Source organism: Thunnus thynnus, chromosome 4 (genome assembly GCF_963924715.1).
Source record: "Thunnus thynnus chromosome 4, fThuThy2.1, whole genome shotgun sequence".
Lineage (NCBI taxonomy): Eukaryota > Metazoa > Chordata > Actinopteri > Scombriformes > Scombridae > Thunnus > Thunnus thynnus.
Window position 1 is genome coordinate 19,236,805 of NC_089520.1, and position 13,615 is coordinate 19,250,419.

Below are 13,615 nucleotides of genomic sequence, written 5' to 3' on the forward strand. Positions count from 1 at the left end.
CATTGAGGACACTGAGGTTACATCCTGTGTATGTTTTCTGATCATTTGGGTGGGGTTCAGTGACTTCAGGAGTTTACATTTTCGTCTGGATGGATCTTCTTGGGACCATGAATGTTTTTACAAAAATTTCATGGGAATCCATCCAATAGTTCTTGAGACATTTCACTCTGAATCATAAATGTTAACCTCATGGTGGCATAAGAGGAAAAGTCAGTGGATCACCTGTAGGCTTAATCGTCAAGGGACCATGGATGGAAATCCGTCCCATATTTCTTGAGATATTTCAGTTTGGACCAAAGTGATAAATACGTTTATTCAGAAATAAAACTAAAAGGGTTTAAATATTCTCTACCAGGATCATAAACCAGGTAGTGTGGAGAGGGTTTTGATCATTTAGAAGGTCAATAAATAAAATGCAATTTGTTTTTTTTAATGGAGTTAAGCTTTTGGACTCATCTTGTACTCCACATCCTGGCCACAGCCCAAACTTTATTTTGATTTCTTGATCTCAGGTTGCTTGTTACGCTGCCTTTTTAATATTGATGCTGCCTTTGATGACTGATTTAGCTGCATGTTTGAATAAATGAGATAATATATCATGCTTAAGATATTGTAAATTAAAAACATTTGATAAGGATTCACACTGCAGTTGTGAGTGTTTTATTGTTAAAATAACATTGATAACACAGTCATTCTGCTTCGATCTAGGCTGCATGTACGAAATTCTCACTGGATCAGCCGTCAATGGGTCAAAGTGAACAAAAGGTTAAAAAACGTAATTACAAAAAAACCAATATATTTTCCATCATAAATAAATAAATTTCAAACACTTACATTGAAATAAGGGAAACTACTGCCAGGTGAGTGTACACCAATAAGAAGTTATAAAAAACATTTTAAAAAATGAACATAAAAATGCACACAGTTGACAAGAAATGGCAGACAGAGGTTGTTTTTTTTTTTTTTATATATATATATATATAAACGGATGATTCCTAAGATTCAAATGCAAAGTGTTTCCGACTGATTGAGAAGACTAAGAATAAAGACATGGGGTCAGTATAATGTAGCTTGTACAGTTCACAAGCGGATATGATCCTTTTTCAAAGTGCAAGCTCTACCTTCAAATCTGGAGTGAATGAAAATCACAAGTTCCCGAGACAGGCTTAAGAAAGCTAAATATGCCCATGAGAGAAACTGAGAACTACAAGACAGGAGCCAGAAACAGTACTCAGACTGTGGAGACAAAAGGTCCCCACAAGAGAACATCTCCACAAAAAAAAAAAAAAAAAAGTAACTCCATGTGGGAATGATGTGTTGTCTCAGGATATCCAGTGTTTTCCGAAGGAAAATAAAATAAAAAAAACACTGTGGCTAGCCTACTCATCAACAGAGGAAGAGGACTTTCCTAAATCTAAATACCTTGAGGTGTCGTCACAACACAGAAACACAAGGCTACAGAGAATAGCAGAGACCTAAACTCCCTAAAGCGAGGCAGACCTACACTGACTGACACTACTGACAGAAGCTACTTAACACGACATGCACCTCTGTGAAAAGCTACCACAGGATGGCACTGTCAGTTTGGGTAAGGCCACCGCATCACCTGACCTGGTTCTGCCACAGTCACTGGTGGTTGTAATGAAATTTGAAACATCTGCTCTGATGGTTTTGGTGGCTACATCGACTTAAAAAGGTATTATACACACACTTAGGCTGCACGAATGCAATGGTTTCTACAGTTCAGGTGATGTTTGTTCTCAGCAAGGCTCTGAAAATTATAAGAAAATGATCAAAACTCTACATGTGAGCTGTAGGTTGACTCAGTGATGATGGTCAACAGATGGTGGGGACACTTCAGTAAAAAACCTGCAACAAAAGGGAAGATGAGAAGCGTTTGCTGCTTTCACACTTGGTGCGTTCTGAGTTTGACTGTCTAAATGCTCAGTAGTTCCTCCCGACAGATTTGTAACAAGGATGTACTAAGATAAAACGCTAACAATCAAGACCCCTTTGTGTTATTTAAGGCTAAAAATGAAAGAACACAGTCTGACTCCATGTCCCAGCCCCTGTGTTATCAAAGGCGAACATGAAAGTACATTCATTTTAGTTTAAAGGAAAAAAAAAAAAAAAAAGAGGTTGAACGCAATGTTTTCCCCTCAGCGTCAATGCGAGGGCGTGTTTTGTTGTCATGACAGTCACTGGAATAACCTCCCTACAACCAAAATCTACACACTGCACAGTATTGACTTGCAATATAAACAATGATAATGACCGCTTATTTACAAAGTATCAACATATTCAGTTATAGTATCACACGTAATATCCTTTCAACAGGGGATGCTACAATGTCTATCAAATTACTAAAGACTAAAATATGCTCTGAATGCCTAAAACCTCAGTTGTTGAAGGATTTTCTCTGAATATATTGTCAGGTGGATTTTGACAAAAAAAAAAAAAAAAAGAACACGAATCAGTTCCTAATTTTGGTGGTATAAAAACGTTCCAGTTTTGTTTAACCAGTTGAGGAAACTGTCCTGAAGGGGAAAAAAAATGCAGTAAATCAGTGTTCAAGCAGGTGAGAACGGCAACTCCAATTGTTCCTTTCGCGGCAATATATAAGGAGAAAATCCTACATGAAGCAGTTTCATCTATTTGTTTCCATCTGAATTCAGAGGAAATAAAACTTAACCGCACGGCATGGCGAGGTCTTGCTTAAAAATGTAGCAGGAGAGGCTGTGCTTAGGAAGCCCCCCGCGAGATTCAGCTGGTCCCCCCCGAACGACGACTGTCCATCCCGCTGCTCTGTTGCTCCAGCTGAACGGGTCTGGGATTATTCAGCATAAGGATTTGTTACTCTGACTTTGTAAAGTCATTAAGGTACAAGTTGCTGCTCTCATTTGCATGTAGCAGGCGAGAGTCCCTGTATGTGTGTGTGTGTGTGTGTGAGAACTCTATGTAAGCATTAGGAATGGGAATGCAGTTTATTTCACTGATGATAAGTGAAGAATATAAACTGTTTAAATGGCTAGTCTAACAGAAATCTTGAAACACATGTAACTTTTCACCATAAACCACCAGGATTAACATCACATTTCATTTTCCTGGGACTTTTATTTACTTTTTTTATTTTTCTAATTTAGATGTCAAGTTACTTTCAGATGCACATTCAAAATGTAACAATTAATTTGATCAATGAAGTCTTGTTAACATGTTATCATTCCCATCCCCAATGTACTTCAGGTTAACCATGATTGGTAAGATTGTGTGTGAAACTGCTTCTCCATATGTTTCTACTGTCCTGTCACCTCTATAACGTCATCGTCAGAACTACTACCGCCGTTCTCTGTGCTCTGATGTCTGTCCGGTTGGGTCAGAGCTGCCCCCAACAGGCTGGAGGTGGGATTGTTAAAATGGGAGAGGAAGCTGGATGAGCTGGAGTTAGGCGCGGGGAATCCCCCCGACCCAGAGAGTAGAGGGGTGGGGAACATCCTCGGCTCAGATAGCAAGGACTGACTGTAGTTGATAGGGAAGCCTGACGAAAGCAGGCCAGCCATGTTGGGGTTCATCAAGTACGGAGGCAGAGAGCCTGATGCCAGGGAGGAAGAAGTTGCTGCTGAGGGCGTCGATGACATGGGAATGGTGGTGGAAGCAGAGGAGTAAACGGTGGACAGAGCGGACGATGAGGGCGTGGGAAGGTGTCCGTTCCCTGTGGCCGACTGTCTCAGTAGGTCTGAGCCTGCAGAAGGGAACATGGTCTGTAGGTCAGCCAGTGTATGTCCTGCTGTCGGAAGGAATGAAGATCCACCACTACTACCCATCAAAAGTGGGTGACTCATGTGCCCTAAGTTCCCTAATAAGGAGGAAGAGTTCAGACCCACGGGAGGAAAGCTGAGCCCACTGGAGCCCATGGACAGTCCAGAGAAATGTGTTGCAGCAGAGGTGCGTTTGGCTCCTAACTGCGTGCTGCCCTGGCTTTCAGTACTCTTGCGTTTGGTGCCTCGCATCTCCAAAGCTGAGCTCAAGAGGTCGTCACCGAGTTGCCTACTGAGGTCAGAAGTCTGATTATTTTGCGAACTGCCTTCGTCCCCCGCTGGTGCAGCGGCGACGTCTGACGGGGACGGCAGTTCCCTCCCCATCCCAGCAGTGGCATCGTCTGTGGATGTGGTGTAGCGGCTGAGCTCTCTGAGAATCTCAGAACTTAAGGGAGTGGAGGGCCGCTGCTCCCCGTTGGGGGAACGTTGCTGCTGCTGCTCCACAGGGGATGAACAACCGTTACTGACTGGATGGATCAGGGAACCCTGGGTCTCTGTGGAGGGGAGAGAAACACAGTCACCAAATGTCAGGACACATGTACACTGTCTCTGCTTCTGAATCACTTATTTTTGAAAGGTCAATCCTGGAAAAGAGGTGGCGTATCCAAATATGCGCTTTCATGTGCAAATATTATTAGAAACTAATGACATACTGTAATTCATAACACAAAAGATAAGCAGGGCTTCATCCCATGAAACATCTTTATTAACATGTTTGGGAGTTGAGAGCTCAAAAACACCATCCTAAAAGTTGTATGAGTTGTTTGGATGGTTGTAATGTAAAACTGTGCAGGAGGAACCAGGACTAATGAATATGAATTTGTACCTCTAGAAGCGGCAGAGCCCCCAACTGCTGGTCTACTGATCTTTCCAGATCGAATAGCAAAAATTCTTCCATCATTTGTCCGGATGTAGGTACCTTTGGTGGAGAAAACATCAAGCGATAGAGTCAGTAGACTGAAATGCTTGGTAAGTAGAGAGTAATTCATGTGCTGCTGCAGCTACCTTTAGATCCTCTGATTACATGGATGCTCTCTCCTGCACTAATACGAGCTTGAACATCTGTTGTGCTGTTGGCTCCTGGGATTACAATATCTGTAGATTTGGACAAAATGGCTGATGTTAATAGCTCCTATCAACTGTCCACCCACATTTCCTATTCCATTTCACATGCTGAAATAATCAGTTTGTCTTCTATTGACAGAGTTAATGGTCAAATCATTTTAAAAACATAAAATTTTGGGGGTGGGGTTTGTTATCGCAATGATTTAACTGTTTAAACATATTATACATTACCAGTTGTGGTGACAATCCTCTGCACATAAACTCCAGCTTTCTGCAGGAAGTTGACAGGCAGGCTGCCGGCAGAGCTGGAGCCAGCCATGCCCATGCCGACCTGGCGAGGCATCATGGGGATTGGGGTCGATTGGATGGGCCTGACACTTGCCACAGGCTTGTCATCTGGCCGTGCCATGGCTCGCCTGGAAGTATGAGGGCTGAACTCGTGAGATGATCACATACACACACACACACACACAGATATATATACCCCAACGGCAGTGTCTAGTCTACTGGAAATTTACTAGAAAAAGGAGAAACTTGTGTAAGGCTACAACCTCAAACAATCCACCACATTAATAATTAGTTGGTTTTTTGTGTTTTATTGCCAGTAAGCAAGGCAGATACTAATTTCCAGATCTCTGAGGTGATTTTGGCCGTGGTGTTTACAACTGTACTGACTTAAGAAACAATGAAAGGCTGAACCTGAAGTGATGAACATCTTTTTTTCATGCGTACATATTATGTTGATTATACTATATATTTTGGTGGAGGAAGGTGTAAATTGTAATGCATTGAACCAAAGAATATCAGGAAAACTTTAATTTCTGGTTGTACGTTCATCTGTGAAACAAACTGTTAGCATCTGTTAGCCTCTACACGAACAGTAAAACGAGATACCCCAAAGGAAACATGCAGTTTGAAACCCACCAGCCACGTTGGTTGAATGCTGGTATGTTTGTGAGCGCCTGATCGCTGGTTGGGTAGTAAGGGGCATACGATGGGCGAGAGTAGGGGACAGAGGCTCGTTTCTCATCCTCATAGCTCTTCTTGGCGGCTCTCTTCTCTGCTTTGGTCAGTTTTGACTCCTTCCGGTCCACTAGCAGAGACTCGTGATGGAAAGGTTGCTATTGACATAAATGGAAAGAGGGAAACAACTGAATTGCACATCAATTGTATTTTTCAGGGAAGAGGCAGATTGATCTCTTATATGTCAGACTTAGGAGTAACACTTATGAACTGTACCCTGGTGATGAGGCGTGGGTAAATCTGGCAGGCTTGGTGTAACACTGTCTCCATGTCTTCCCAGGAATCGAGACCGATTTTGCCAACTTCAGCCTCCTCCTCCACGAAGTGCAACAGCGACTCCACTTCCTTACGGGTGAAGTTTAGTGCTGGGTTCAGGTCATCAACCACCCGGTCTTTAAACACAAAATGAACAATAGTCTTTGTAGGGGTTTGAAGTTATACATTTTAACAAGGATCTGTGTTCAGTCAGACCCAGAACCTCCCAAATGTCGGAAAAAAGACTCAAGTAAAGGAGTTGTTCTGGCTCACTGCAGTTATTCAGCTAACTTGGGATGTTAGCAATTCTGCTTCATGAGACAAGATGGTAGAGGTGTGATTGTCTAACAAACAGATTGTTCACATGTACAAATCTCTTACCAGACATGCCCTGTTTCGAGACTTGTCTGTCATAGATCTTCTTCTCCAAGGTGAAGTCACAGACGAGGCGGTAGATGTGGCAGGGTTTTCTCTGACCATAGCGGTACACCCTACACACAGCTTGGGCATCGTGACATGGGTTCCAGGAGGCATCGAACAAAACAACACGGTTGGCGCCGATCAGATTTACGCCCAAGCAGCCCGCTCTGAAAGAAACGCAGAAAATGTAGTATGATGAGTTCCTGGCAGTGTGTGGAGAAAGTGTGAGAAATGATGAAAGAATAAAGAGCTGAGACACACACCTGGTAGAAAGTAGGAAGACCCATGTTGCGGTGTTCTCTGGGTCATTAAACTGATTGATAAGTCGCTCTCTCTCTGAGGCAGATGTACTCCCATCCAGTCCTTTAGACAGACATACATCATCTCTTAACACAAAACACCTGAACACTGCATCAAAAAAAGTAGACTTTATCCTGAAGTAATTTTTCTTCTTGACAAATCAGAAAAATGAAAGAAGGAATGGAATGTAGAAGTATCCCAGAGTGATATATAACAAGACAATTTTAAAGTTGTTCGTCAAATTGCAAATATTACGAGAATTGTGGCATAAAGCCAGAAATGCAAAATCAATAAAGACAATCACAGTTTTGATGTTTCAGTGGTAAAGACCACACTTTCTGCAGAGTTGCAGGTTTGGAAGCAGAGCACAGATCGAATGACTTACTGTAGTAATTGAGGTTGCGAACCCAGCTTTGGCTCTGGGCGTCGGAGGAGGTAATGCCTGCTGGCATGGGTCTCTTTGATAAGAACTCCTCAATGACTGACAGGGTGGATAAGCTTTGGCTGGAAGGAACACAGCAGACACAGATTTTAACGGGTATTACAAGATGTATTAGTGAGCTGTGAAATTAACTAAAAAGATTTTTTATTAAATAAAATAATCTGGTATACTTCAGGAGTAAGTAAGTGATGTATGTATCAATCATTCATTCAGGTGTACTTCACAGTCACAGCACTTCTGTATGTACATATATGGTTAAAACAAGAATTAATTAATAATTTCTCTTTTGATTTTCAGTACATAACATAATTTTAGTTAATTGTGGAATTACTGCTTACAAAAGTGACAGACAACCTCATGAGATGTAGGAAGATTAAATTATTAATTTCCAACGGTTTGTACAAAGCTCTGAAAGCTAAAAAGAACTGTCTGATTAATTAGCCAAACTGCAAAGTCAGTCCACCTCTTTTAAAGCTGCTACTGCTGTTTAATGCTATATACATCGGACAGATGACTTACCTAAAGACCAAAATCTTGTCTCTTCTTCTCACACTCTCTTCAATCAAATGAAACAGTAGCACCATCTTGGCAGAGTTCTCCAGAACTCCTGTCTGGTAGTTTGACATTATGTCCTTTGCCTACGACAAATAAATGGTGGAAAAAGCAGTTCAATAACAAGGAACTTCAACTCCAAGAGACTTTGGAGGAAAGATTTAACAAATGATATAGACATGACATCAAAGTTAACACCAAATGTCAGTTTAACGGTGACAAAAAAGGTATATTTCAGTATTTGAAGCTTTAGTTTTTTGGTACTTGAGGTTAGACCAAAAGTTATCAGAGTAGTGGACTTTAGCTGTATTAATAGTGTAAAACTAAGCTATAACTATATTCATTAGGACATGTACATATATTGTCAGTAAATGGTCACCCTTAACAGAATCAAATTAACCTCAACATTATAAAAGTTAAGGACTTACTGACTTTTAAAGCAGTTAGTGCTAAAGGTCAAGGTTATGGAGGGTTTTTGTTTATTGGACTGTTGCAATATCATACCCATTCATATGTGATGACTTGATTGGCTCTATCCTGAGAGGGATTGAGCTGTGGCAAAGCGTTATTGACTTTGCTGTTGCTCGAGTCGGCTACTTTGGCTTTGAGGCCAGCACCAGGTGCCGGGCAGCGGGGGTTATTAGCCGAAGTGATGTCATCGAGGTCCAGGTCATGCTCATTGGCCTGATTCTCTTTCTGCAAGGCTTCATAAAGGACGTCTGGGTGATTCCAGATCTGGAGAGTTCAAGAAAAAAAAAAAAGGCTTACTTAATTAAAAAAAATGCCATGTTGGTGTTTTAATCACTGAAAAAACCCAACAAAAAAACCAAAACAGATTTCTTATAAATCTCTCTGTGGAAAAGGTAGACACAGCAAAGAAAAAGAGTCTAACCTTGCAGCATACACAGAAAGCCTTGAGTGGGTTGAGTCCGAGCCAACCACTGTTCCCTGCTTCTCGGAAGCGCTTCATGAACTCGGTATACAGCGCCCTCTGAATGGGAGAGAGCCGCACCAAGATCACATGTTCGTCCTTGGAGGGAAGCTGGTCTTGCAGCACATCATGACCACGTCTGTAAACCAGAAAAGCCCCCATAAAAAACATGGACATGTACATATCATCCAGGATAATATGCTTTTTTTCATAATGTCCAATTTCTTTCAGCAAGCTTACCTCTGGACAAAACCCTCCAGTAGGCTGTGCAGGACGTGGCTGCGGTAACGCATTAGGCGGACATCTTGAGGTGTGCTATCCATGCACTGTCCGTTCAGAATGGGCCGCTCAAACATGTTACTGAACTCCTGGCGCGTGCCTAGAAAGTCAGGCCTAACAAAGTCCACCATGCACCAGTATTCGATAAGGTTGTTCTGCAACGGGTACCCTGTCAGAACCACTCGGCGCCGGGAGCGGATGTTCTTTAGCGCCTGCGATGTGCTGGCGTGGTAGTTCTTAATGCGATGGCCCTCGTCACAGATCACCACATCTGGACCAGGCCGCGCAATGGCCTTTTCAATACCTGAACAGAAAAAGGAAGGACATAAGAAGTCTGTAAATGGAAATGACACTGTAAATATGCGTTTGTATTCATATTTCTCATTCACATAGACAGTAGAACTGTACAAGGTTGCTTAGGTCTGTGCTTCCCTTAGACTATTGACTTTTACTCACCTTTCATGAGCTCTTGCTGTCTATCTTCTTCATCCAGGTCAATGATGATTGGCCCTGCGGGCTTCTTGGATTTCCTCTTCTTGCCCATAACAAAGCTCTTCTTCATTGACAGCAGGCGGTACATCTCATAACCCATAAGCAACACACCTCCGTCTCTGGACCAGTCCTCCACAACCTTGGCCCTGGCCAGCGTCGTTCTGCAGGACACACACACACACACACACTCAGCATGATGAACAGCTCAATGAACACTTCACCCTGGCCACACATTATCACACACAGTAAGGGCATGCTACTTACTTGTGCTCATCGTTGAGAATGTGAACTTTGAATGCGCGGCCTGTGACGAATGCGGGGTCAGTGTCAGGGGGAAGGGCTTCTTGGGGTGGGAGCCAGAGGTTAAACTCTGTCAACCAGTTCTGGAGTGTGTTCACCTGGTATGATGAAACCACAGAGGTGAGAGTTTAATTTCATCAAAATCAGATATTTACTTTGGCGACCTACTGGATATATAATTTCTATATACACTTAAGATCACTCACAGGGACGATTGCCAGCACAGTGTGGGCCTCAGTGTTCTTTAGTAGGATGTCAATGAAGGAAATGACCTGCAGCGTCTTGCCCAACCCCATGCTGTGAGCAAGGATGCAACCAAAGCCACCGCTGGTCTTATACCGCTCCAGAGACTCAATGAGGTTATCGTAGAGAAACCTGATTCCCCCAACCTTGGAGAAGGGGAGATCAATGTTTGTGAGAAAACAAGCTGGACGGTGAGTAAGATACGAACAAACACTGAGTGTAATTTCTGTAACTGGAGGCAATGTGTGTAAAAAATGTGAGAGTTTACATTGTGGGCATACCTGGTGAGGTTTGACGGCTCTGGCCAGCTGTGGAGCAAGATAAACATCTTTCTCCTCTGCAGGGTGGTTGATATTAACCAGCACTCGACCCTGGGCGTCAGGCAGGTTCAGGGCGTCGTTGATGTGCGCCCCGCTGCTCTCGTCTGTGCCGGAGGTGCCATCGGCGTCCTCGTCAGCCGACTCGCTGCTTATCTGGAGGGCATCCTCGTCCCCAGAACTGAGCTCAATTACATCTGCGTCATCGACGGTGAAGTAAACACTGTTAGAACTTGCTCATATCTTACACTGTCCTGAATCAGTTGGAAATAACAGCATCATAGTGTCACAGGACTATCATCTATATTACCATCTCTCATGGCAAGTGCAGGCAAATTGGGCTCCGCTGGTTCATCTTCATCGCCGCTGCTGTCCAGACAGATCACATCCTGCTTGCTAAGGAGAGCGGGGACCAAGTGAGATACTTCTCCTAGAATTGAAGCAGCATCCACTGTTGGAGAGGTGCGAAGGGAAAGGAAAATTTAGGATTGAAGCCAAAGTACTGCAAAAGATGTCAAACAGAAATATGATGGGGAAAATAACCTAGTTGAGAGTCTGGGACACTTGGGGCTGGTGTAGGGAAGTCTTTCCTCTGCTGCTCCAGACGTTTCCGCCTCTCCATCTCTTCCTGTTGAGCAGCCTTGGTCCCAGCCTCCAGCTGATCCTCTTTCAGCAGCTTTCTGTAAGCACAGAGAAAAAGGACAGGCTACAGACAAACATTTAGATATATAATGTAATATACTGGACAGAAAGTATCAAACAGATAAATGTACCTGATATTTTTCCTCATGTGTGCAGGCTTAGATGGCTTGGAAGGTTTGGAGCCTTTTGAAGACTTGGAGGATTTGGTTAATTTAGAGGCTTTTTGTTTCTTTGTTTTGCTGGAAGGAGGCTTGCTCTGGCTTGAGTTCTCAGGGCTGGCTGGAGGCTGAGAGCGAGAGGCAGGTCTGGAGGGAGCCCCGGAGGAAGGGTGGGATGCGGGGTGAGACGGAGAATCAGAGGAAGGTTCTCCAGATGAGTCCCTGTCGCCATCCTGAGCTGTTTCTGTCTGGCTCTGGGCACTCGCAGGTCGCTCTAGAGAGAGAAGAGACAGCATTTCAGTTGATGCTAAATAGGTGAGGTTTGACAACTGCACCAATCACACAAGAAGTGCCACAGTTTAAGAGCCAAGACGTAAAAGAGTACTGGAACCAGCTCAAACTACAGTTTCTATCACGTATGCGCTAGTACATGTTTAATCTCTGACTCATGGGAGCTGGTAGGCGTTAGAATAACAGACACTCACCAACGCCATCGTCCTCATCGTCTCCATCGTTTTCATCCTCATCTTCCTCCATGTCCTCATTGTCCTCCTCTTCCTCATTTTCAAAGTACTCCTCTTCACTGTTAAGGCTGGGCTCCAGGTCACTTTCTGAAATTGCCTCTTCAGACATGGCGTCTTACAGGGCTCTCAAAGTATTACCTGCACACCTTCATCAGGAGCCCTAAAATAACAAAGCACATGACATCTTTACATTACAACGCTACATCTAGCCAGCTGATGATGAGGTTTTACAATTTTAAAACCAGCAAATGTCCAATATTCCCACATATCCTTATGTGGTGATAACATAATAGAATCATTGAAACATAGATACAGATAGACAATACACATTAACAAACACATCAACAACCAGGGAGGGAAAAAAAGTTGAAATATTGAATGAAGTCTGGGAATTTGAGGTGAAGTCGGTCCTGTGACCTGAGAAATTGGGTCTTGGGTTGATAGACTGGGAGCATGTCAGAAATTTCAAAGTTTAACTGCTGGAAACAAGAGGTCTCCTACTTCACTGTAAAGTCCATTATTAATGTTTGTGCACTGGGGCCTTCAAGTTTCCACCTGTGTAAGTTGAATATTGGACCAAGATTGGCTCCAAACTATTTGTGATGTCACAAATCCTGCTCATGGGCCCACCCTTTACAGTAAGATTTTCAATGAGCACAGAGAAACTTTCCACTTTCAGCAGATGAATGTGAAAACATCCTTCTAGTGTAAAACTCTGCACATTCATTATTCTATACAATGAAGCTCAAACATCCAACTGAACGAACAAGAAGAAAAAACACATTTTGGAGTGGATGGGGCCTTTAAACAAGTTGGTGTACATACTGTACGTAAGTTACTCCCTTTTGTGGTCTAACCAAATGACATTAGTAATGACCGTTTACATAAGTATACATCATACACTGAATGTCAGACATCTAAGTTCATAGTTGAAGGGATGTAAATATTGATCAGTACTGCAAACAATGTTGTAAAGTCAGAGTTTACGTTACACATGACGTGACCCAGTTATTAGTTATGGTGTCACCCAGCGGCTTATGAGCCGAGGATGGAGGAGGCAGCTAGCTAGTAGCACAAAGCTACATCTGCAGCTAATCTGTTATGGTATTGTTATTGTTAGGTAACATTGACATCAAGCATCTGTCGTTAGATGGACTATTGAGCTGAATGCATAAAGCAGGTAATTACTATTGTTTCCCTGGCTGAGTCAGCAGACCATCATGCTAGTTAGCCAATTATACGACAATAAACGCAATTTCAAACGTCAAATTCACGTCCATTGTCCATCAGTGGCAGTAAAACAGGCTGACTAATTGTAATTCGGACTGGTAGAAAAGCAGCTTTACTTCAAACCGATTGTTTTGTTCGCTGTGGTGGCAAGATAACAATCTAATATTGTGTAGGTGTAACGCTCGCGTAGCTAATGCTAGCCTGAATTACACTCTCTGCTAACACAAACATCCGGCTGTTGGTGCTGCTCACCTGTACGAGTCTATGCTGTACTCTTCAAGAAAAGCCCCTCTGTTGCTGCACACACCGATCGATCAATTAATACCTGCAGTAACTGTGTAAATGAACCGATAAACGGTGCTAATTTACAATTTTTCAACAGTGTGACCATAAACTCCGTCCCTCCAAGAGGTGAATCCGACCGAGGGTTCCGGGGATGAAAAAAGTCCGTCAACGAAGCGAAATGTAAAAAATAAAATTGAACCTTTTATGTTTGTAATCTGTCAAGTCTGAATTACTTGTGCTGTTCAATTAATTGTTTAATTAATTTATTTAATTAATTGTGCTGTTTTTGGTGAGCTAGCGATGTCCTCTCAAAAGACAAAAAAACAAACAAAAAAGAAAAGA

General features: G+C 42.8%; 1 protein-coding gene across 1 annotated transcript; it reads right to left on the reverse strand.

Annotated features, from left to right (window-relative positions):
* Window positions 1–637: 637 nt before the first annotated feature.
* On the reverse strand, window positions 638–13,394 carry rad54l2 (RAD54 like 2). The gene is made up of 22 exons (XM_067587233.1): window positions 13,241–13,394; window positions 11,720–11,918; window positions 11,208–11,508; window positions 10,978–11,114; window positions 10,745–10,885; window positions 10,399–10,631; window positions 10,081–10,263; window positions 9,839–9,972; window positions 9,539–9,735; window positions 9,044–9,386; window positions 8,765–8,942; window positions 8,377–8,607; window positions 7,840–7,958; window positions 7,264–7,382; window positions 6,842–6,941; window positions 6,540–6,745; window positions 6,120–6,295; window positions 5,805–6,001; window positions 5,112–5,296; window positions 4,821–4,910; window positions 4,642–4,734; window positions 638–4,309 (listed from the first exon to the last, which is right to left on the reverse strand). Exons 2-22 carry the CDS (start codon window positions 11,865–11,867, stop codon window positions 3,294–3,296), a joined length of 4,527 nt encoding a protein of 1,508 aa, XP_067443334.1. The 5' UTR covers window positions 11,868–11,918; window positions 13,241–13,394; the 3' UTR covers window positions 638–3,293.
* Between the last annotated feature and the right edge of the window lie 221 nt (window positions 13,395–13,615).